This window comes from Pimephales promelas, chromosome 15 (assembly GCF_988280905.1).
Source record: "Pimephales promelas chromosome 15, fPimPro1.hap1.1, whole genome shotgun sequence".
In the NCBI taxonomy this organism is placed as follows: domain Eukaryota; kingdom Metazoa; phylum Chordata; class Actinopteri; order Cypriniformes; family Leuciscidae; genus Pimephales; species Pimephales promelas.
The window spans coordinates 8787311-8810368 of record NC_142783.1 but is presented as its reverse complement, the minus strand read 5'-3'; the positions used below and the strand labels follow the sequence as shown (position 1 = coordinate 8810368).

Sequence of the window (23058 nt, the reverse complement as noted above, 5' to 3'; positions counted from 1 at the left end):
TTTTTGCTCATAACTTCTGAACGGTTTCTCCAAAAATCAAAAACTTGGTCTCGATAGATTCAGGGCGTCATGCCGAGTCGACCGATATCCAATTTTCCCAGATCGGCCATTTTGGCTGTCGGCCATTTTGAATTATGTGCGAAAATGCTGTATTTTTTGAACGCATGAACGAATTGTTACGAAACTCGGTATGGGTCATCAGTACGATGCCCTGAAGGAGCCTGAGAAGTTTCGAAACAGCGCCACCTATTGGTGAATTGTTTTATTCAAACGCTTATAACTTTGGGTGTGGTACACTTATTTTCACGGGAGTCATATTTTTGAGGTCCTGAATCATTGCCGAGTCCAACGGTACTAAACATGCTGGGTTTCGTGTTACGGTTGGTGTAGCGTAGCGATTTAAAGCGAAAAAAACACTTGGCGATATCTTCAAAACCGCTGTTCCGATCGAGATGAAACCACCGCCAGAAACACGGAATCATAGCTTGTTAACTAAACGCTAATGCCCAAATGCGAAAATATTGATAGTAAGGGGTAGTAAAATTCAAACAAAGTCATGTGTCAGTCATTTTTTATGTGTTTTTTCATATAAATGTTTATAACTCGGAAGTGAATTGAGATATTTGCACCAAAATTGACACATATATGTATGGGGTCACTCTGAGGACACATACAAAAAATTGTGGGACTGAGCCTCTTGGTGGCGCTATAATAGAACAAAACGTGAAATTCCCATTGACTTCAATAGAGTTTTGTGAAATAAAATGCTATACTAAACAAATGCATTGGTGTAATATTACAAAACTCAGTGTGTGCCATAAGCAGCATGCCCTGAAGGTACTCAAAAGATTTTGAGACAGCGCCACCTGTTGGTCAAAAGTTATAATTAATTTCTGAGAACGCTAATAACTTTTGAATAAATTTGCCTATTGCAATGAAACTGATCTTAATAGATTCCTTTGGTTATGCCGAAAACATAGATATCAGGTTTTCCATAATCAGACAAAAATCCTGTTCGCCATCTTTATTTCTTTGAAAAACCTTCTTTTTCGAACTCCTCCTAGACCGTTTGTTCGATTTTCACGAAAATTGAATAGTATCATCTCCAGACCGTGCCGACTAAAAGTTATGAATTGCACGATGATAGACAAAACCGTTTTTGTATACCACAGCATCAAAATTTAGGCATGCTGCCAAAATTACTATTTAGGCTTTATCTCTGCAATGACTTCACATTTTGACACCAAACTTTGCATGTGTCATTGTCACCTCACTCTGACCACATCACATCTATTTCGTAACTGCGCCACCTATTGTTCGAAAGTGATAACCCATTAAATCATCTTATAAGTTAATGTTTATGTGATTTTCTCAGCCATTTGCCCAAAGTTCTCTCAAAATGCCCTTAATTGCTCCTTGCTGCAGTTGGTCTGCCACTCCTTGCCATTTTGGCATATGTTGCCGCTTCTTGCGCTTGGCCCCGGTAATGGCTGCTTGCAGCTATATTTATTATTATTATTATTATTATTATTCTTCTTCCGACTGGGCGTCTATGGCAGCCCATAGACCCGTTTGCGGGAAAGTTGTTTTGGTTTGACATTCTGATAGAGGACAGTCCCAACTTTAAATACACCAATTTTGGTGTCTCTAACTCATTCCCTCTAGCGCCACCAACTGTCCAAAGTTGCACTTTTATTATGCTAATAACTTTTGAACCGTAAGGCCTATCAACAAAATTCTTTTTTCCTCTTGTTCCTGAGCTCATGCCAATTCGATAGCACCCTATGACGTCATTTTCCGTCATAAAAAAATGGCCGCCATTTTGAATTTTCCAAAAAACCTACTTTTGCGAACTCGTCCTAGACGGTTTGTCCGATTTTCACCAAAATCGCACCGGATCATCTCCAGGCAGTGCTGACAAAAAGTTATGGAATTCAAGATGATTCGAAGAACCGTTTTCGATAAACGCGCAAACTAATTTTACGTAGCGCTTGCGAAAACAGACGTGAGGCTGTATCTCCGCAACGCTTCATCCTATTCAGACCAAACTTGGTACATGTCATCACAAGCATGATCTGAGGCTACATGCAGCGTTTCGGCGCAGCGCCACCTAGTGGTCCGGAGATATAAAAAATGGCTATTTTTGCTCATAACTTCTGAACGGTTTCTCCAAAAATCAAAAACTTGGTCTCGATAGATTCAGGGCGTCATGCCGAGTCGACCGATATCCAATTTTCCCAGATCGGCCATTTTGGCTGTCGGCCATTTTGAATTATGTGCGAAAATGCTGTATTTTTTGAACGCATGAACGAATTGTTACGAAACTCGGTATGGGTCATCAGTACGATGCCCTGAAGGAGCCTGAGAAGTTTCGAAACAGCGCCACCTATTGGTGAATTGTTTTATTCAAACGCTTATAACTTTGGGTGTGGTACACTTATTTTCACGGGAGTCATATTTTTGAGGTCCTGAATCGTTGCCGAGTCCAACGATACTAAACATGCTGGGTTTCGTGTTACGGTTGGTGTAGTGTAGCGATTTAGCGCGAAAAAAACACTTGGCGATATCTTCAAAACCACTGTTCCGATCGAGACGAAACCACCGCCAGAAACACGGAATCATAGCTTGTTAACTGTATGTAAATGCCCAAATGCGAAAATATTGATAGTAAGGGGTAGTAAAATTCAAACAAAGTCATGTGTCAGTCATTTTTTATGTGTTTTTTCATATAAATGTTTATAACTCGGAAGTGAATTGAGATATTTGCACCAAAATTGACACACATATGTATGGGGTCACTCTGAGGACACATAAAAAAAAATTGTGGGACTGAGCCTCTTGGTGGCGCTATAATAGAACAAAACGTGAAATTCCCATTGACTTCAATAGAGTTTTGTGAAATAAAATGCTATACTAAACAAATGCATTGGTGTAATATTACAAAACTCAGTGTGTGCCATAAGCAGCATGCCCTGAAGGTACTCAAAAGATTTTGAGACAGCGCCACCTGTTGGTCAAAAGTTATAATTAATTTCTGAGAACGCTAATAACTTTTGAATAAATTTGCCTATTGCAATGAAACTGATCTTAATAGATTCCTTCGGTTATGCCGAAAACATAGATATCAGGTTTTCCATAATCAGACAAACGTCCTGTTCGCCATCTTTATTTCTTTGAAAAACCTTCTTTTTCGAACTCCTCCTAGACCGTTTGTTCGATTTTCACGAAAATTGAATAGTATCATCTCCAGACCGTGCCGACTAAAAGTTATGAATTGCACGATGATAGACAAAACCGTTTTTGTATACCACAGCATCAAAATTTAGGCATGCTGCCAAAATTACTATTTAGGCTTTATCTCTGCAATGCCTTCACATTTTGACACCAAACTTTGCATGTGTCATTGTCACCTCCCTCTGACCACATCACATCTATTTCGTAACTGCGCCACCTATTGTTCGAAAGTGATAACCCATTAAATCATCTTATAAGTTAATGTTTATGTGATTTTTTTAGCCATTTGCCCAAAGTTCTCTCAAAATGCCCTTAATTGCTCCTTGCTACAGTTGGTCTGCCACTCCTTGCCATTTTGGCATATGTTGCCGCTTCTTGCGCTTGGCCCCGGTAATGGCTGCTTGCAGCTATATTTAGGGGCCAAGCACCGAAGGTGCGGAGGCACCTATTGTATCTGTGCCGGTTCTTATTATTATTATTATTATTCTTCTTCCGACTGGGCGTCTATGGCAGCCCATAGACCGGTTTGCGGGAAAGTTGTTTTGGTTTGACATTCTGATAGAGGACAGTCCCAACTTTAAATACACCAATTTTGGTGTCTCTAACTCATTCCCTCTAGCGCCACCAACTGTCCAAAGTTTCACTTTTATTATGCTAATAACTTTTGAACCGTAAGGCCTATCAACAAAATTCTTTTTTCCTCTTGTTCCTGAGCTCATGCCGATTCGATCGCACCCTATGACGTCATTTTCCGTCATAAAAAAACGGCCGCCATTTTGAATTTTCCAAAAAACCTACTTTTGCGAACTCGTCCTAGACGGTTTGTCCGATTTTCACCAAAATCGCACCGGATCATCTCCAGGCAGTGCTGACAAAAAGTTATGGAATTCAAGATGATTCGAATAACCGTTTTCGATAAACGCGTAAACAAAATTTACGTAGCACTTGCGAAAACAGACGTGAGGTTGTATCTCCGCAACGCTTACTCGTTTTCACACCAAACTTGGTATGTGTTATCACAAGCATGACCTGAGGCTACGTGCTGCGTTTCGGCGCAGCGCCACCTAGTGGTCCGGAGATATGAAAAATGGCTATTTTTGCTCGTAACTTCTGAACGGTTTCTCCAAAAATCAAAAACTTGGTCTCGTTAGATTCAGGGCGTCATGCCGAGTCGACCGATATCCAATTTTCCCAGATCGGCCATTTTGGCTGTCGGCCATTTTGAATTATGTGCTAAAATGCTGTATTTTTTGAACGCATGAACGAATTGTTACGAAACTCGTTATGGTTCATCAGTACGATGCCCTGAAGGAGCCTGAGAAGTTTCGAAACAGCGCCACCTAAAGGTGAATTGTTTTATTCAAACGCTTATAACTTTGGGTGTGGTACACTTATTTTCACGGGAGTCATATTTTTGAGGTCCTGAATCGTTGCCGAGTCCAACGATACCAAATATGTCGGGTTTCGTCTCACGGATGGCGTAGCGTAGCGATTTAGCGCGAAAAAAACACTTGGCGATATCTTCAAAACCGCTGTTCCGATCGAGACGAAACCACCGCCAGAAACACGGAATCATAGCTTGTTAACTATACGCTAATGCCCAAATGCGTAAATATTGATAGTAAGGGGTAGTAAAATTCAAACAAAGTCATGTGTCAGTCATTTTTTACGTGTTCTTTCATATAAATGTTTATAACTCGGAAGTAAATTGAGATATTTGCACCAAAATTGACACACATATGTATGGGGTCACTCTGAGGACACATAAAAAAAATTGTGGGACTGAGCCTCTTGGTGGCGCTATAATAGAACAAAACGTGAAATTCCCATTGACTTCAATACAGTTTTGTGAAATAAAATGCTATACTAAACAAATGCATTGGTGTAATATTACAAAACTCAGTGTGTGCCATAAGCAGCATGCCCTGAAGGTACTCAAAAGATTTTGAGACAGCGCCACCTGTTGGTCAAAAGTTATAATTAATTTCTGAGAACGCTAATAACTTTTGAATAAATTTGCCTATTGCAATGAAACTGATCTTAATAGATTCCTTTGGTTATGCCGAAAACATAGATATCAGGTTTTCCATAATCAGACAAAAATCCTGTTCGCCATCTTTATTTCTTTGAAAAACCTTCTTTTTCGAACTCCTCCTAGACCGTTTGTTCGATTTTCACGAAAATTGAATAGTATCATCTCCAGACCGTGCCGACTAAAAGTTATGAATTGCACGATGATAGACAAAACCGTTTTTGTATACCACAGCATCAAAATTTAGGCATGCTGCCAAAATTACTATTTAGGCTTTATCTCTGCAATGACTTCACATTTTGACACCAAACTTTGCATGTGTCATTGTCACCTCACTCTGACCACATCACATCTATTTCGTAACTGCGCCACCTATTGTTCGAAAGTGATAACCCATTAAATCATCTTATAAGTTAATGTTTATGTGATTTTCTCAGCCATTTGCCCAAAGTTCTCTCAAAATGCCCTTAATTGCTCCTTGCTGCAGTTGGTCTGCCACTCCTTGCCATTTTGGCATATGTTGCCGCTTCTTGCGCTTGGCCCCGGTAATGGCTGCTTGCAGCTATATTTATTATTATTATTCTTCCGACTGGGCGTCTATGGCAGCCCATAGACCGGTTTGCGGGAAAGTTGTTTTGGTTTGACATTCTGATAGAGGACAGTCCCAACTTTAAATACACCAATTTTGGTGTCTCTAACTCATTCCCTCTAGCGCCACCAACTGTCCAAACTTGCACTTTTATTATGCTAATAACTTTTGAACCGTAAGGCCTATCAACAAAATTCTTTTTTCCTCTTGTTCCTGAGCTCATGCCGATTCGATCGCACCCAATGCCGTCATTTTCCGTCATAAAAAAACGGCCGCCACTTTGAATTTTCCAAAAAACCTACTTTTGCGAACTCGTCCTAGACGGTTTGTCCGATTTTCACCAAAATCGCACCGGATCATCTCCAGGCAGTGCTGACAAAAAGTTATGGAATTCATGATGATTCGAATAACCGTTTTCGATAAGCGCGCAAACTAATTTTACGTAGCGCTTGCGAAAACAGACGTGAGGCTGTATCTCCGCAACGCTTACTCGTTTTCAGACCAAACTTTGTACGTGTCATCACAAGCATGACCTGAGGCTACGTGCTGCGTTTCGGCGCAGCGCCACCTAGTGGTCCGGAGATATGAAAAATGGCTATTTTTGCTCGTAACTTCTGAACGGTTTGTCCAAAAATCATAAACTTCGTCTCGTTAGATTCAGGGCGTCATGCCGAGTCGACTGATATCCAATTTTCCCAGATCGGCCATTTTGGCTGTCGGCCATTTTGAATTATGTGCTAAAATGCTGTATTTTTTGAAAGCATGAACGAATTGTTACGAAACTCGGTATGGGTCATCAGTATGATGCTCTGAAGAAGCCTGAGAAGTTTCGAAACAGCGCCACCTAGTGGTGAATTGTTTTTTTCAAACGCTTATAACTTTGGGTGTGGTACACTTATTTTCACGGGAGTCATATTTTTGAGGTCCTGAATCGTTGCCGAGTCCAACGATACCAAACATGTCGGGTTTCGTCTCACGGATGGCGTAGCGTAGCGATTTAGCGCGAAAAAAACACTTGGCGATATCTTCAAAACCGCTGTTCCGATCGAGACGAAACCACCGCCAGAAACACGGAATCATAGCTTGTTAACTATACACTAATGCCCAAATGCGTAAATATTGATAGTAAGCGGTAGTAAAATTCAAACAAAGTCATGTGTCAGTCATTTTTTACGTGTTTTTTCATATAAATGTTTATAACTCGGAAGTAAATTGAGATATTTGCACCAAAATTGACACACATATGTATGGGGTCACTCTGAGGACACATAAAAAAAATTGTGGGACTGAGCCTCTTGGTGGCGCTATAATAGAACAAAATGTGAAATTCCCATTGACTTCAATAGAGTTTTGTGAAATAAAATGCTATACTAAACAAATGCATTGGTGTAATATTACAAAACTCAGTGTGTGCCATAAGCAGCATGCCCTGAAGGTACTCAAAAGATTTTGAGACAGCGCCACCTGTTGGTCAAAAGTTATAATTAATTTCTGAGAACGCTAATAACTTTTGAATAAATTTGCCTATTGCAATGAAACTGATCTTAATAGATTCCTTGGATTATGCCAAAAAACATAGATATCAGGTTTTGCATAATCAGACAAACTTCCTGTCCGCCATCTTTATTTCTTTGAAAAACCTTCTTTTTCGAACTCCTCCTAGACGGTTTGTCCGATTTTCACAAAAATTGAATCGTATCATCTCCAGACCGTCCCGACTAAAAGTTATGAATTGCACGATGATAGACAAAACGGTTTTCGTATACCACAGCATCAAAGTTTAGGCATGCTGCCAAAATGACTATTTAGGCTTTATCTCTGCAATGCCTTCACATTTTGACACCAAACTTTGCATGTGTCATTGTCACCTCACTCTGACCACATCACATCTATTTCGTAACTGCGCCACCTATTGTTCGAAAGTGATAACCCATTAAATCATCTTATAAGTTAATGTTTATGTGATTTTCTTAGCCATTTGCCCAAAGTTCTCTCAAAATGCCCTTAATTGCTCCTTGCTGCAGTTGGTCGGCCACTCCTTGCCATTTTGGCATATGTTGCCGCTTCTTGCGCTTGGCCCCGGTAATGGCTGCTTGCAGCTATATTTAGGGGCCAAGCACCGAAGGTGCGGAGGCACCTATTGTATCTGTGCCGGTTCTTATTATTAGGGGCCAAGCACCGAAGGTGCGGAGGCACCTATTGTATCTGTGCCGGTTCTTATTATTATTATTATTATTCTTCTTCCGACTGGGCGTCTATGGCAGCCCATAGACCGGTTTGCGGGAAAGTTGTTTTGGTTTGACATTCTGATAGAGGACTGTCCCAACTTTAAATACACCAATTTTGGTGTCTCTAACTCATTCCCTCTAGCGCCACCAACTGTCCAAAGTTTCACTTTTATTATGCTAATAACTTTTGAACCGTAAGGCCTATCAACAAAATTCTTTTTTCCTATTGTTCCTGAGCTCATGCCGATTCGATCGCACCCTATGACGTCATTTTCCGTCATAAAAAAACGGCCGCCATTTTGAATTTTCCAAAAAACCTACTTTTGCGAACTCGTCCTAGACGGTTTGTCCGATTTTCACCAAAATCGCACTGGATCATCTCCAGGCAGTGCTGACAAAAAGTTATGGAATTCAAGATGATTCGAATAACCGTTTTCGATAAGCGCGCAAACTAATTTTACGTAGCGCTTGCAAAAACAGACGTGAGGCTGTATCTCCGCAACGCTTACTCGTTTTCAGACCAAACTTTGTACGTGTCATCACAAGCATGACCTGAGGCTACGTGCTGCGTTTCGGCGCAGCGCCACCTAGTGGTCCGGAGATATGAAAAATGGCTATTTTTGCTCGTAACTTCTGAACGGTTTGTCCAAAAATCATAAACTTCATCTCGTTAGATTCAGGGCATCATGCCGAGTCGACCGATATCCAATTTTCCCAGATCGGCCATTTTGGCTGTCGGCCATTTTGAATTATGTGCTAAAATGCTGTATTTTTTGAACGCATGAACGAATTGTTACGAAACTCGGTATGGGTCATCAGTACGATGCCCTGAAGAAGCCTGAGAAGTTTCGAAACAGCGCCACCTAGTGGTGAATTTTTTTTTTCAAACGCTTATAACTTTGGGTGTGGTACACTTATTTTCACGGGAGTCATCTTTCTGAGGTCCTGAATCGTTTCCGAGTCCAACGATACCAAATATGTCGGGTTTCGTCTCACGGATGGCGTAGCATAGCGATTTAGCGCGAAAAAAACACGTGGCGATATCTTCAAAACCGTTGTTCCGATCGAGACGAAACCATCGTCAGAAACACGGAATCATAGCTTGTTAACTAAATGTAAATGCCCAAATGCGAAAATATTGATAGTAAGGGGTAGTAAAATTCAAACAAAGTCATGTGTCAGTCATTTTTTACGTGTTTTTTCATATAAATGTTTATAACTCGGAAGCGAATTGAGATATTTTCACCAAAATTGACACACATATGTATGGGGTCACTCTGAGGACACACACAAAAAATTGTGGGACTGAGCCTCTTGGTGGCGCTATAATAGAACAAAACGTGAAATTCCCATTGACTTCAATACAGTTTTGTGAAATACAATGCTATACTAAACAAATGCTTTGGTATAACATTACGAAACTCAGTGTGTGCCATAAGCAGCATGCCCTGAAGGTACTCAAAAGATTTTGAGACAGCGCCACCTGTTGGTCAAAAGTTATAATTAATTTCTGAGAACGCTAATAACTTTTGAATAAATTTGCCTATTGCAATGAAACTGATCTAAATAGATTCCTTGGGTTATGCCGAAAACATAGATATCAGGTTTGCCATAATCAGCCAAACTTCCTGTCCGCCATCTTTATTTCTTTGAAAAACCTTGTTTTTCGAACTCCTCCTAGACCGTTTGTCCGATTTTCACGAAAATTGAATCGTATCATCTCCAGACCGTGCCGACTAAAAGTTATGAATTGCACGATGATAGACAAAACCGTTTTTGTATACCACAGCATCAAAGTTTAGGCATGCTGCCAAAATTACTATTTAGGCTTTATCTCTGCAATGCCTTCACATTTTGACACCAAACTTTGCATGTGTCATTGTCACCTCACTCTGACCACATCACATCTATTTCGTAACTGCGCCACCTATTGTTAGAAAGTGATAACCCATTAAATCGTCTCATAAGTTAATGTTTATGTGATTTTCTTAGCCATTTGCCCAAAGTTATCTCAAAATGCCCTTAATTGCTCCTTGCTGCAGTTGGTCTGCCACTCCTTGCCATTTTGGCATATGTTGCCGCTTTTTGCGCTTGGCCCCGGTAATGGCTGCTTGCAGCTATATTTATTATTATTATTCTTCTTCCGACTGGGCGTCTATGGCAGCCCATAGACCGGTTTGCGGGAAAGTTGTTTTGGTTTGACATTCTGATAGAGGACAGTCCCAACTTTAAATACACCAATTTTGGTGTCTCTAACTCATTCCCTCTAGCGCCACCAACTGTCCAAAGTTTCACTTTTATTATGCTAATAACTTTTGAACCGTAAGGCCTATCAACAAAATTCTTTTTTCCTCTTGTTCCTGAGCTCATGCCGATTCGATCGCACCCTATGACGTCATGTTCCGTCATAAAAAAACGGCCGCCATTTTGAATTTTCCAAAAAACCTACTTTTGCGAACTCGTCCTAGACGGTTTGTCCGATTTTCACCAAAATCGCACCGGATCATCTCCAGGCAGTGCTGACAAAAAGTTATGGAATTCAAGATGATTCGAAGAACCGTTTTCGATAAACGCGCAAACTAATTTTACGTAGCGCTTGCAAAAACAGACGTGAGGCTGTATCTCCGCAACGCTTCATCCTATTCAGACCAAACTTGGTACGTGTCATCACAAGCATGACCTGAGGCTACGTGCAGCGTTTCGGCGCAGCGCCACCTAGTGGTCCGGAGATATGAAAAATGGCTATTTTTGCTCGTAACTTCTGAACGGTTTGTCCAAAAATCATAAACTTCATCTCGTTAGATTCAGGGCGTCATGCCGAGTCGACTGATATGCAATTTTCCCAGATCGGCCATTTTGGCTGTCGGCCATTTTGAATTATGTGCTAAAATGCTGTATTTTTTGAACGCATGAACGAATTGTTACGAAACTCGGTATGGGTCATCAGTACGATGCCCTGAAGGAGCCTGAGAAGTTTCGAAACAGCGCCACCTAGTGGTGAATTGTTTTATTCAAACGCTTATAACTTTGGGTGTGGTACACTTATTTTCACGGGAGTCATATTTTTGAGGTCCTGAATCGTTGCCGAGTCCAACGATACCAAATATGTCGGGTTTCGTCTCACGGATGGCGTAGCGTAGCGATTTAGCGTGAAAAAAACACTTGGCGATATCTTCAAAACCGCTGTTCCGATCGAGACGAAACCACCGCCAGAAACACGGAATCATAGCTTGTTAACTATTCGCTAATGCCCAAATGCGTAAATATTGATAGTAAGGGGTAGTAAAATTCAAACAAAGTCATGTGTCAGTCATTTTTTACGTGTTTTTTCATATAAATGTTTATAACTCTGAAGTAAATTGAGATATTTGCACCAAAATTGACACACATATGTATGGGGTCACTCTGAGGACACATAAAAAAAATTGTGGGACTGAGCCTCTTGGTGGCGCTATAATAGAACAAAACGTGAAATTCCCATTGACTTCAATACAGTTTTGTGAAATACAATGCTATACTAAACAAATGCTTTGGTCTAACATTACGAAACTCAGTGTGTGCCATAAGCAGCATGCCCTGAAGGTACTCAAAAGATTTTGAGACAGCGCCACCTGTTGGTCAAAATTTATAATTAATTTCTGAGAACGCTAATAACTTTTGAACAAATTTGCCTATTGCAATGAAACTGATCTTAATAGATTCCTTGGGTTATGCCGAAAACATAGATGTCAGGTTTTGCATAATCAGCTAAACTTCCTGTCCGCCATCTTTATTTCTTTGAAAAACCTTCTTTTTCGAACTCCTCCTAGACCGTTTGTCCGATTTTCACGAAAATTGAATCGTATCATCTGCAGACAGTGCCAAATAAAAGTTATGGATTGCGTGACGAAAGACAAAATCGTTTTCGTATACCACAGCATCAAATTTGAGGCATGCTGCCAAAATGACTATTTCGGCTTTATCTCTGCAATGCCTTCACATTTTGACACCAAACTTTGCATGTGTCATTGTCACCTCACTCTGACCACATCACATCTATTTTGTAACTGCGCCACCTATTGTTCGAAAGTGATAACCCATTAAATCATCTTATAAGTTAATGTTTATGTGATTTTCTTAGCCATTTGCCCAAAGTTCTCTCAAAATGCCCTTAATTGCTCCTTGCTGCAGTTGGTCTGCCACTCCTTGCCATTTTGGCATATGTTGCCGCTTCTTGCGCTTGGCCCCGGTAATGGCTGCTTGCAGCTATATTTACTTATTATTTTACTGTTTCTTGTTTACAACTGGTATATATACAGTATATACTATATATATATATATATATATATATATACCAATTTTAAACAAGAAATTTTCATGCAATTGGTTTAGATCAGTAGAACATGGCTAAAAAAATTACATTTATAATTTGAACAAAATAATATTTAGTTGAACAGTCTCAAATTTAAATTACTGTGTCCTACACAATAGTAGCATATGTTCACATATAACGTCTACAATAAGTAATTAAAAGAGACTGTTCTTAGTACTGACATTAGAAAATATTGCTCATTGAGTGAAGTAGCGCACGTGGTTAATTGCGAGTATATATCTTACAATTCTGTGAAAAGATGTAAGAAATTCGACATATAAACTCGCAATTATGTGTTATAAAGTCAGAATTGCAAGATGAAAAATAGCAATTGTGAGAAAAAAAGTCGCAATTCTGTTTTTTTCTCTCTTGGAATTGCGACTTTATAACACGCAATTCTGACTTTATATCACGCAATTCTGACTTTATATCACGCAATTCTGACTTTATATCTCGCAATTCTGGCTTTATATCACGCAATTCTGACTTTATTTCTCACAGTTCTGACTTCATATCTCACAATTTTGAGATAAAAAGTCGTAATTATTTATTTATTTATTTTTATTCAGTGGCGGAAACAAGCTTCCATAATAGACAGTGGTTGAATCTGCGAAATTATTCATTATTTTTTGTTTGTTTTTGTGCATTTATGTCGGTAATGTTTTGCTCTTGGTCTTCTACTAGTGCTAACAACTTGTACAACATATCCACGTTCTTACACTGTAAAAAAATATTGATGGTTTAACTTAAAAAAGTATACTAACCTGGTTGCCTTAAAATTTTAAGTTCATTGAACTGGAAACAGTGAGTTAATGCAATGAAGGAGATTAATTTAACCATCAGAAACTCAAAATTATATGTTATCTAAACTAAATAAATTATTTAAGTTGATTTGACAAAAGAAAAGATGTTGTGATTACTACACTGTAAAAAAATATTGTTGGTTTCACTTAAAAAAGTAAGTAACCTGGGTTGCCTTAAAATTTTAAGTTGATTGAACTGGAAAAAGTGAGTTAATACAATGAAGGAGATTAATTTAACCATCATAAACTCAAAATAATAATATCTCAACTAAATAAATTATTATAAAGTTGATTTGACAAAATAAAATATGTTGTGATAACAAATCTTGAAAATATTTTTACAGTGTTGAATTAGCTGCTTGTCTAATCAAATTATTGTACTCTCTCGATCTAATACAAATAATAGCCTAAGTACACCCTCCCCCATCCTTTTTTGCTGTAAAAGGAAAATACTGTAACAATAATGTAAAAATGTAAAACTGTAACAATAACTGAATAATTTGTGTTAACAAGCAACCACCCCCTTAGTGCCCCTTTTTTTGGCTAAGGCCACTGCCCCTCAAAATGTCTGTGCACGGCCCTGACATCACGTATGCTTCATATCAGTGTGCTGTGAGCTATTTCATCAGATTTTCATGGCGAAGGATGCACTAATCGAAATGTATAGGAAGGCCGGGATCGCAGTGTCTCGTTCCCTACACAGGGAACTAAGGTTACATACATAACCGAAATGTTCCCTTTCATAGGTTCTCTTTACACTGCGATATGGGAATGATATACCATAACACTTTTTACGTACCTGAGAATAGCTGTAAGACCGAGGATAGAGTACACTCAAACAGATAAGACCTGGGAGACCTTAGAACTTGATAAAGGTGTTTGGAGATGACATTCTGCCGCAACACAAATATCCTCCAAAAGAACCTGAGAAGAAGCCTTTTATCTGGTGGAACGATTACACACACCTAGAGGCTAAGCCAAACCATACGCCTCATAAGCCGCTGAGATAGCCTCGATCACCCAATGAGACATTCTTTATTTGTTTTTACCACCAAAACACACAAACAATTTATCCGATCTACGCCACTGGCCTGAGTGGTCGACATAGATCCTCAACGCCCTCACTGACTATCACTGCAGTCTCAGAGTCAGGAGGGGAAAAAGCCTCCAAGACCACTTGCTGGGAACGAAAAAAGGTTGACACAACCTTAGGAACCTACAGAGGTGACGGAGGAGACATGGAGAACCAGAGCGGGCCAGAGTTTGAGCAGCCTCGCTGTCCCATTCTAGCCCCAGCTTGTCTACAGCAAGATTAACCACCTCTAACAACCTATTGTATGAGGGAGAAGTGTGTTTCGCTCAGAGGGAGAGAGCTACACAAATCGCCTATATAAGCTCAGAATCAGAGGCCACTGTAGACAGCACGTCATTGTCAAAAAGAAAATGACAGGGTCCGTGCCACACTCGCATGCACCTGTAGAGAGTCTCTCCTCCTGCGATGAACCTGTCGCACGGTATAAAACATACGTGACATATTCTCGGGGTGGTGCTAAGCCCTACTGGCCAATCAAATTGGTGTAATGGTATAAAGGCTTCAGACATTCGTCATACTGAGGTGTTCCCAAAGCGATGGTATCGCAGTGTCTAATTAATGAATTAACAATTTCAGTCGTATCTGACTATTGGTGATTCTATGGGCCATCTCTTGCCATACACGAGAGACGGCCCATGGATTTTCTTGGCGATGATTTTTCCAGGGTAAGTCACCAGGTCTTTCCTCAACCCTCCCCATTACATGGTTTGGGACAATTAAGTGTTTCCAATTAACCTATATTGCAAGGTTTTTTTTTTTTTTGGATTGTGAGGAAAACCCATGCTGATTCAGGGAGAACATGCAAAATCCACAGAAGCTAAAGAATTGGGGCTCAGTCAGTGTTCGAACCGGGGAACTTGACAACGCTACTCACTGAGCCACCGTGCCAATAAATTTAATTTGTGACAAAATGCTCGAAAATAATGTTGCTTCAGCCTAATTTTACAAAGCAATTTGAATAAGAAGATTTTTTTCTTTGCAAACATACCTTGACCAATAGTTTTTTTTTTTTCTTTATTATTGTGATCAATAATATTTTTTGCATTTACCAAGGGTTCTTTTCATTCAGGAACAATAATCCAAAAGGTGATGGCCCTGATCCTCAGGAGAGAAGTCAAACGAAAAGAGATATGAGAGAGAGGTAAGAGAAATGATTCTGCATAACAAATAAAAGTTAAGTAAACCTGCAAACCAGCAAGTACCTGCTAATGCTCTCAGATTTGCATCAAGTAGTCTTGTTGACATAGATGGGCAGTATTTTAATGGGATACTCCACCTCTGGAAAAATGATTGTGTGTTTAAAATGGGTCATTTATGTAGAAGAAATGTGAAATTATTTTTGCATTTGGCCCTAGGAGGCCACGCCTACCGGTAACAGAGTGCAGTAGTTAAACAACAAGTCTAGGCTACTAGTGATTCTCCATGATGAGTCTCCCCGAAAATGTCTTTCTAGATCGCCGAAAAATGTCCAGGATTCGGCTTTTGCGTTCTACAGTCTCCATTTATTTTGTTTACTGTGGCGAGCAGGACAAGTGAGGGCCGCAGGAGAACGACACAAGGCCGGTGGCGTGATTACTGATGAGCGACACCTGTGAGACGCACCGGTCTCGTATCTCTCATGGAGGAGTGGGAATTTTCTTAGCAATGTTAAAACGCACATCAACCAATCACTTGTTTAGCGTTCATGTAAACACTACATTCAGATTCACCAATCAGAATGAATTCAGTTAGATTGAAACAAAAGCTCTACATGTAAACAATGAATGGCGACTGCAAAAAGCAAAAGCCGAATCCCGGACATCGACGGCTGGACATGTCCGGAAAAAGAGGATGGTAACCCCTAAAGTTACTACTCAGCTTTCTCCACAGAACAAGAGCCTGCTAGCTAAGGTTCCAAAAACAAAAGATGGCTGACACTGTGTGTAATCCCAATCCTCCATAATGCATCCGTCTGCATATTCAGTACCTTCGCCCTTATTTTCAAAAAGTTTCTGCCGGTGAAATCACACGCACTGGCACTGATCTGTGATAAGGTCTGTTAGCGCTTTAGGTCTAACCACCTATGGGTGGGTTTGAAAGGGTGGGAACTAGAGCTTCTAGTCTTTACAGAAATCCCCCCCCCACACACTTCCTACAATGACGTAAAATGACAATTTTTACGTCATTGTTGGAGGAAATGAAAAAGGTAAATAGCGAATTTCTCTCGTCTCAGTAGAAAATGAGGGAGTGTTCCACAACCATTCAATAGTATGACTGGGTTTCTAACAATGGAAAGCTTAATGTAAATGGGTGGAGTGTCTCTTTAATTACATGTATTTGAAATACGCATTTAATTACTTTTGGGTATTTTGTAGTTTGTGTTCCCTTTCGTAGTCACTTCGAGTTACGTCAGAAGTGACGGAGATTGGGGGTTTCGCATAGAAAGCCAATCCTCTTCGAGTATTTAAACACGAGCCAATGGCATGCAATGCCTTGGGGCTGCGGAAATTTGCATAGCGTACTCCGCCCTACTCCGTGAGTATAAAAGGAGGAAGTGAACGCAACCGCAGTATGTTTTCGCTTCGGAGCCAAGAGAACCTCTTCACTCCTGAAAGCACTGTTCAAGACTCTTCAAGACGAGCGTCCTCTTCAGTGTTGGTGTGACGGCGGTACCCAGCGAGATTCTGCATCGCCTGCGATCTGAGCAGTGGTCTGCCAGACTTTGCGCTTCTCCCTGGTCGCTTCAGCGCTGAAAGAGTGAATTTCCTCCTCTCATTGAAAGAGCTGCACGCGCACGTCTTTTTAAAGACGGTTCGCCCGTGTTCTTCTGGGTGTGGTTGATTTCTGTCGTCATCTGATGGTCACGATCGCTGCTTTGTATGCCTGGGCATTTCAGCATGCAGCAGCAGCGTTCGTGGATGACTCATGTTCCTTCTGTGGGAACATGACCATCTCTACACTGAGGTCGAGACTCAATGATCTCACTTGAGTGAGAGTCCCGGTCCCCCCCGCTCGATCGGTTTCCTCCATAGGGGGCCCGTCGACCCGGGGACCTGGTGATTTTACGGTGATGGTGTGGGACAAAGCCCCGACGATTCCTCGGGCCACACCTCCCGCCTCAGTGCGAGAGCCAGCGAGCGTTAGTTCGATTCAGTCGGTTGCTTCTTCGGTGGCACCGGCTGCTTCGGGCAGTGCTCCAGATGATGATGCGATGTCGATCACAGCATCACTAGGCGGGCTTGACTCCTCGGGAAGTGAGGATACGGCCGCGTTGCCTCCCTCGGGAGCGTCAGCGCCGCCGTGTCTGATCCCGCGATGATGGCCGTGCTATCTCGGGCGTCCGTGAGCATCGGGGGGGTGGAACTCCGCCCCATCCCGATCTCTCGCGGCTGAATAATTGGTTTTTGGGTAACGCTGCCGCCTTACGGCCACGGCCAACCCCAATTTCCTTTTTTCCCCGAGTTGCATGCGGAACTGACACGCACTAAGAAAATAAATAAATAAATAATTTAAAAAAAAAAAAAAGGCGTGCTTTAGTTCCCCGCCCTTCCTCCCCTCGGCAATGCGGCTGTCTGTGGGTACGCTGGGGCTCCCCCGGTCAACCGGCGGTTGCTCTCAGATGCCCCTCCAAAGCCTATGGGTTCTCGTCGTCTATGGCGGCGCGATTCTGTAGAACGGCGGGACAGGCAGCCTCCGCCCTGCATATGATGAGCACCTACAAAGCTAGCTGCTCAGGAATGTGCACGAGGAGGTGACGGACCAAGCGAGCTGCGAGCCTGCCGCCTACCTTGTCCTTAAACGGGTCACGGAGGCGGTCGCTCGCTCCCTTGGTCAGGTGATGCCCACCGCTGTGGTCCAGGAGCATCATATGTTCGGCGGTGCGGTCCAGGACTTTGCCCAGCACTTCTCGACCGCCTAGGAGCAGACGAAGGCGGTTTCTCTGCCCCGACGGCCAGCTGCTGCCTCCAACCAGCCGTCGGCTCGGACGCCTCCGCCAGCTCGCCGCCGAGGACGCCCCCCTGCGGCTCCCTTCCCTCCCACGCGGCCCCAGCAGCAGCCTTCAGCCGGTTCGCGTCGCGGAGGAGGCCACAGGTAAGCGCCCCCCCCCCCCCCCCCCTCAGGCCGTGTGCCCCGCTAAACGCCAGGCGAAGCGATGTTCCTGAGGCGGGCCGCTCAGTGATAGTGTCATGGTTTTTCTCAGGAGGCGGTGGCAGGGCCCCTCCTTCCCCGGTGGAGGGCCGGTGGAGAATCTTTTGTTCTACTGTAGCTAGCTCCCTGAGCTGGTTGAGGAAAAGCTGACACTGTCATTGAGCACACAGACTGGAATGAGCGCGCACGACGTCCAGTGCGTCGCCCCGTTCATTCCTCTCTGTCTCGGAGGGCGCAGAAGGGTGCGTGTGTCGTCCCCGGGCTACGCCAATCCCTTCCCCCTCTGTCGCCAGACCCCCGGCAGAACAGACCCCCGTGGAACGCTCTGCCTTCCCTGGTCTCTTCTGTCGGGGAGCGGGTTTCGACGGTGCATCCGGACGGGGTAACTCCTGCACGCATGCCGGTCGACCCGCCTCGCTGCCCCTCCGGGGGGACGTCTGTGGTTCGCATGACCCCGTTGGCTCACTTCCTGGAAGCCTAGCTAGCGCTTCCCGGGTATCCCACTGGGTCATCAGAACGATCAGATTCGGCTACGCGATTCAGTTCGCACGGTCTCTTCCCCGCTTCAGGGGAGTTCGCTCCACGATGGTTGGTGGCAATGCCCCAGTCTTGAGAGCGGAGATTGCGACCCTGCTGGCGAAGGGTGCAATCGAGACGGTCCCTCCAGCCGAGGTGAGGTCCGGGCTTACAGCCCCTACTTCATTGTCCCCAAAAAAGACCGGTGGGTTACGACCGATCCTGGACCTGCGCATTTTGAACCGTTCTCTCCATCGACTACCGTTCAAAATGCTCACGGCCAAACGCATTTTCGAATGTGTTCGGTATCAGGATTGGTTTGCAGCGATCGACCTGAAGGATGCGTACTTCCATGTCTCCATTCTCCCTCGACACAGACCGTTTCTTCGGTTTGCCTTCGAGGGCCAGGCATACCAGTACGCCGTTCTCCCATTCGGGTTAGCTCTGTCCCCTCGCGTCTTCACGAAGATCGTCGAGGCAGCCCTTGTTCCCGTTCGCGAACACGGGGTTCGCATCCTGAACTATCTCGACGACTGGCTGATACTAGCACACTCTCGAGCTCAGGTTTGCGAACACAGAGACCTGGTGCTGCGGCACCTAGCCCGTCTGGGCCTTCGGGTCAACCGGGAAAAGAGCAAACTTTGCCCCATGCAGAGGATCTCTTTTCTCGGCATGGAGATAGACTCGGTCGCCATGTCCGCGCAGCTCACGACGAGCGCGCGCACTCACTGCTGGCTTGTCGTCGACAGTTCGAGGGCAAGAGTGCGGTTCCACTGAAACTATTTCAGAGGCTCCTGGGGCATATGGCATCCGCGGTACGCCGCTCGGTTTGCTTCATATGAGACCGCTTCAGCTGTGGCTTCGCGATCGAGTCCCGAGGTGGGCATGGCATCGCGGCTCGCTCCGAGTTCCAGTGACTCCGACGTGCCGCCGAACCTTCTTCCCGTGGTCGAACCTCTGCTTTTTACGGACAGGGGTCCCTATTCAGCGAGTTTCCAGGCATCTCGTTGTCTCCACGGATGCGTCTACCACGGGTTGGGGTGCCATGTGCAATGGGCATGCAGCCGCCGGTTCCTGGACAGGAGCCCAGCGCCTCATGCACATCAATTGCCTCGAGCTGTTGGCAGTACGGCTCGCCCGGCACCGCTTCCGAGCGTGCTCAAGGGCCAGCATGTGCTTGTCCGCTCAGACAACACTACGGCAGTAGCGTACATCAACCACCAGGGGGGGTCTACGCTCGCGCCGGTTGTCGCAGCTCGCCCGCCACCTCTTGATATGGAGTCAGAAGCACCTGAGGTCCCTTCGTGCAGTTTACATTCCTGGAGACCGGAACCGGGCAGCCGTCGAGCTGTCCCGGGCCCGTCCCATCTCCGGCGAATGGCGACACCATCCCCAGTCGGTCCAGCTGATTGGGACCAGTTCGGGGAGGCACAGATAGACCTGTTCGCCTCTCGGGACTCGCCCCACTGCGCCCAGTTTATTCTCTGACCCGCAGCTCTCTTGGCTCGGATGCGCTGGCGCACAGCTGGCCACGGGGCCCACGCAAGTGTGCGTTCCCCCAGTGAGCCTCCTTGCACGGGTGTTGTGCAAGATCAAGGAGGACGAGGAGCAAGTCTTGCTGGTAGCCCCCTACTGGCCCACCAAGACGTGGTTCTCCGAACTCATGCTCCTCGCGACAGCACCTCCTTGGCCTATTCCTCTGAGACCGGACCTACTCTCTCAGAGACGGGGCACTCTGTGGCACCCTCGTCCCGATCTTGGAGGCTGCACGTGTGGCTCCAGGACGGGACGAGGCAGGTTTGAGTTCGACTGCCACCTGCGGTGACGGCAACCATCACTTCCGCAAGAGCGTCGTCCACGAGACACCTTTATGCGTTGAAGTGGAACCTCTTCGTCAATTGGTGTTCTTCTCGCTGAGAAGACCCCCGGAGATGTTCGATTGGAGTCGTGCTTCCTTCCTGCAAGAGGGGTTGGAGCGTAGGCTGTCGCCCTCCACCCTTTGGATTTATGTCGCGGCCATTGCCGCGTCTCATGATGCAGTGAAGGGTAAGTCTAGGGGAAGCATGACCTGGTCATCAGGGGGCTAAATCCGCCTCCCTCCCCTCCTGCCCTCTAGGGAGCTCTCAGTAGACCTGGGTGCTCTGCAGAGGCCTCCCCTGGAGCCTTTGCAGTCGGTAGAGTTTTTGCCCTGTCCTATGTGACAGCACTCCTGATTGCATTGGTCTCCATCAGGAGAGTAGGGACCTGCACGCACTCTCTGTTGACGAAGTGTGCCTGGAGTTCGGGCCGGCTTACTCTCACGTATTCCTGAGACCCCGGCCTGGATATATGCCCAAGGTTCCTACCACTCCCCTCCGGGACCTGGTGGTGAACCTGCAAGCGCTGCCCCTGGAGGAGGCAGACCCAGCCTTGGCACTGCTCTGTCCGGTACGTGCTCTCCGCACCTATGTCGACAGAACGCAGTGTTTCAGGACCTCAGACCAGCTCTTTGTCTGTCATGGAGGGAGCCAGAAGGGAAGGGCTCTCTCAAAGCAACGGCTGTCCCACTGGATAGTGGATGCCATCGCTTTGTCTTACCAGCAGCAAGGCCTTCCGTGCCCCCTTGGTGTGACGGCCCATTCCACTCGGAGTGTAGCCTCCTCTTGGGCTTTAGCGCACGGCGCCTCGCTAACAGACATCTGCAGAGCTGCAGGCTGGGTGACACCCAACACCTTCGCCAGATTCTATAATCTGCGAATTGAGCCGGTATCCTCTCACGTACTCGTTTCGGCCAGTTCCGGATCCGCTCAGGTGTCTTCGCTTGCTCGCCACTCCACTCCCCAGACTGGATAAGTGTGATATTTCCTCAGTTCTTCCATTGAAGTCTTGAGTCCTCCAGCACCGACGATGCGGGCACCACTGCTGTTGCTCTGGATGCTGGCTAGGTGCCTCCATGCGCACGGTTCCCCATGGTAACCGTCTCATGTGTATTATCCACTGTAAGCCTCTCTGAGCATGTGTCTTCCCTTGGCAAGCCATCTGCCACCCCTGGAGTTGAAATTAGTAGCCACCTGCGGTTGGTACTCCAGTGTTCCATATGTGTTCCTATGTGGCCATATGTGTATTCGTAAGTCCTCCCTTCGGTAGGCAGCTGGTAGCATTCCCTTCCGGGATATGTTTCCCAGTGTACCTTGGTAATCCTGTGTCAAAGTCGGATCCCCAAAAAAAAAAAAAGAGGTAAGGCTCGGGGGTCCAGACTTTCGCAGGGCACTGGAAGACAGCTTGAAGATGGCGTGATGGCACAGACCCCCAATCTCCGTCACTTCTGACGTAACTCGAAGTGACTACGAAAGGGAACGTCTCGGTTACGTATGTAACCCTCGTTCCCTGAGTAGGGAACGGAGACGTTACGTCTCCCTGCCACTTCTGCTGTATCGCTGGGTAGACGCCGAGTTCAGTCTTGGCTCCTCAGCGAAGACATACTGCGGTTGCGTTCACTTCCTCCTTTTATACTCACGGAGTAGGGCGGAGTACGCTATGCAAATTTCCGCAGCCCCAAGGCATTGCATGCCATTGGCTCGTGTTTAAATACTCGAAGAGGATTGGCTTTCTATGCGAAACCCCCAATCTCCGTCACTTCTGACGTAACGTCTCCGTTCCCTACTCAGGGAACGAGGGTTACATACGTAACCGAGACGTTTTCCTTAACAAAAATAAATGAAATTTAATTTGTAATTAAATACTTTGAGAGACTGTAATTTGTATTTAAAATACCTAAAATACGTATTTAAATATATAATTTTGTCTCATATATGTTATGGCGCCGTTTTATTCATAAACAATATTTATATTTAATATTTATATTTAAACAATATGAATGTAAGCCAGAGGAGAACTGGCCCCCGACTGAGCCTGGGTTCTCCCAAGGGTTTTTCTCCATCCAATCTGATGGAGTTTGGTTCCTTGCCACTGTCGCCTTGCTGTTGGCTTGCTTTGAGCTTGCTCAGTTGGGATTATTTAGTGTTTAGCAATGTTGTTGATCTGTGTTTTGCTACTTTCATGTTATCAGTGTGAAGCTGCTTTGATACAATCTGTATTGTGAAAA

The 23058-nt window shown here is 44.6% G+C and overlaps 1 protein-coding gene across 3 annotated transcripts in view; it reads left to right on the top strand.

The window, feature by feature from the left end:
• Positions 1 to 23058, top strand: part of kif6 (kinesin family member 6) — a 445971-nt gene that overhangs the window by 385887 nt on the left and 37026 nt on the right. For all 3 annotated transcript variants that reach the window (XR_016146642.1, XM_089120092.1, XM_089120091.1), the window contains one exon: positions 15400 to 15471. Coding sequence is in view for 2 of the 3 variants with exons in the window: in XM_089120092.1 (XP_088976218.1) it covers positions 15400 to 15471 (72 nt within the window). In the remaining variant the exon portion in view is untranslated. The remainder of the gene's footprint in view (positions 1 to 15399; positions 15472 to 23058) is intronic.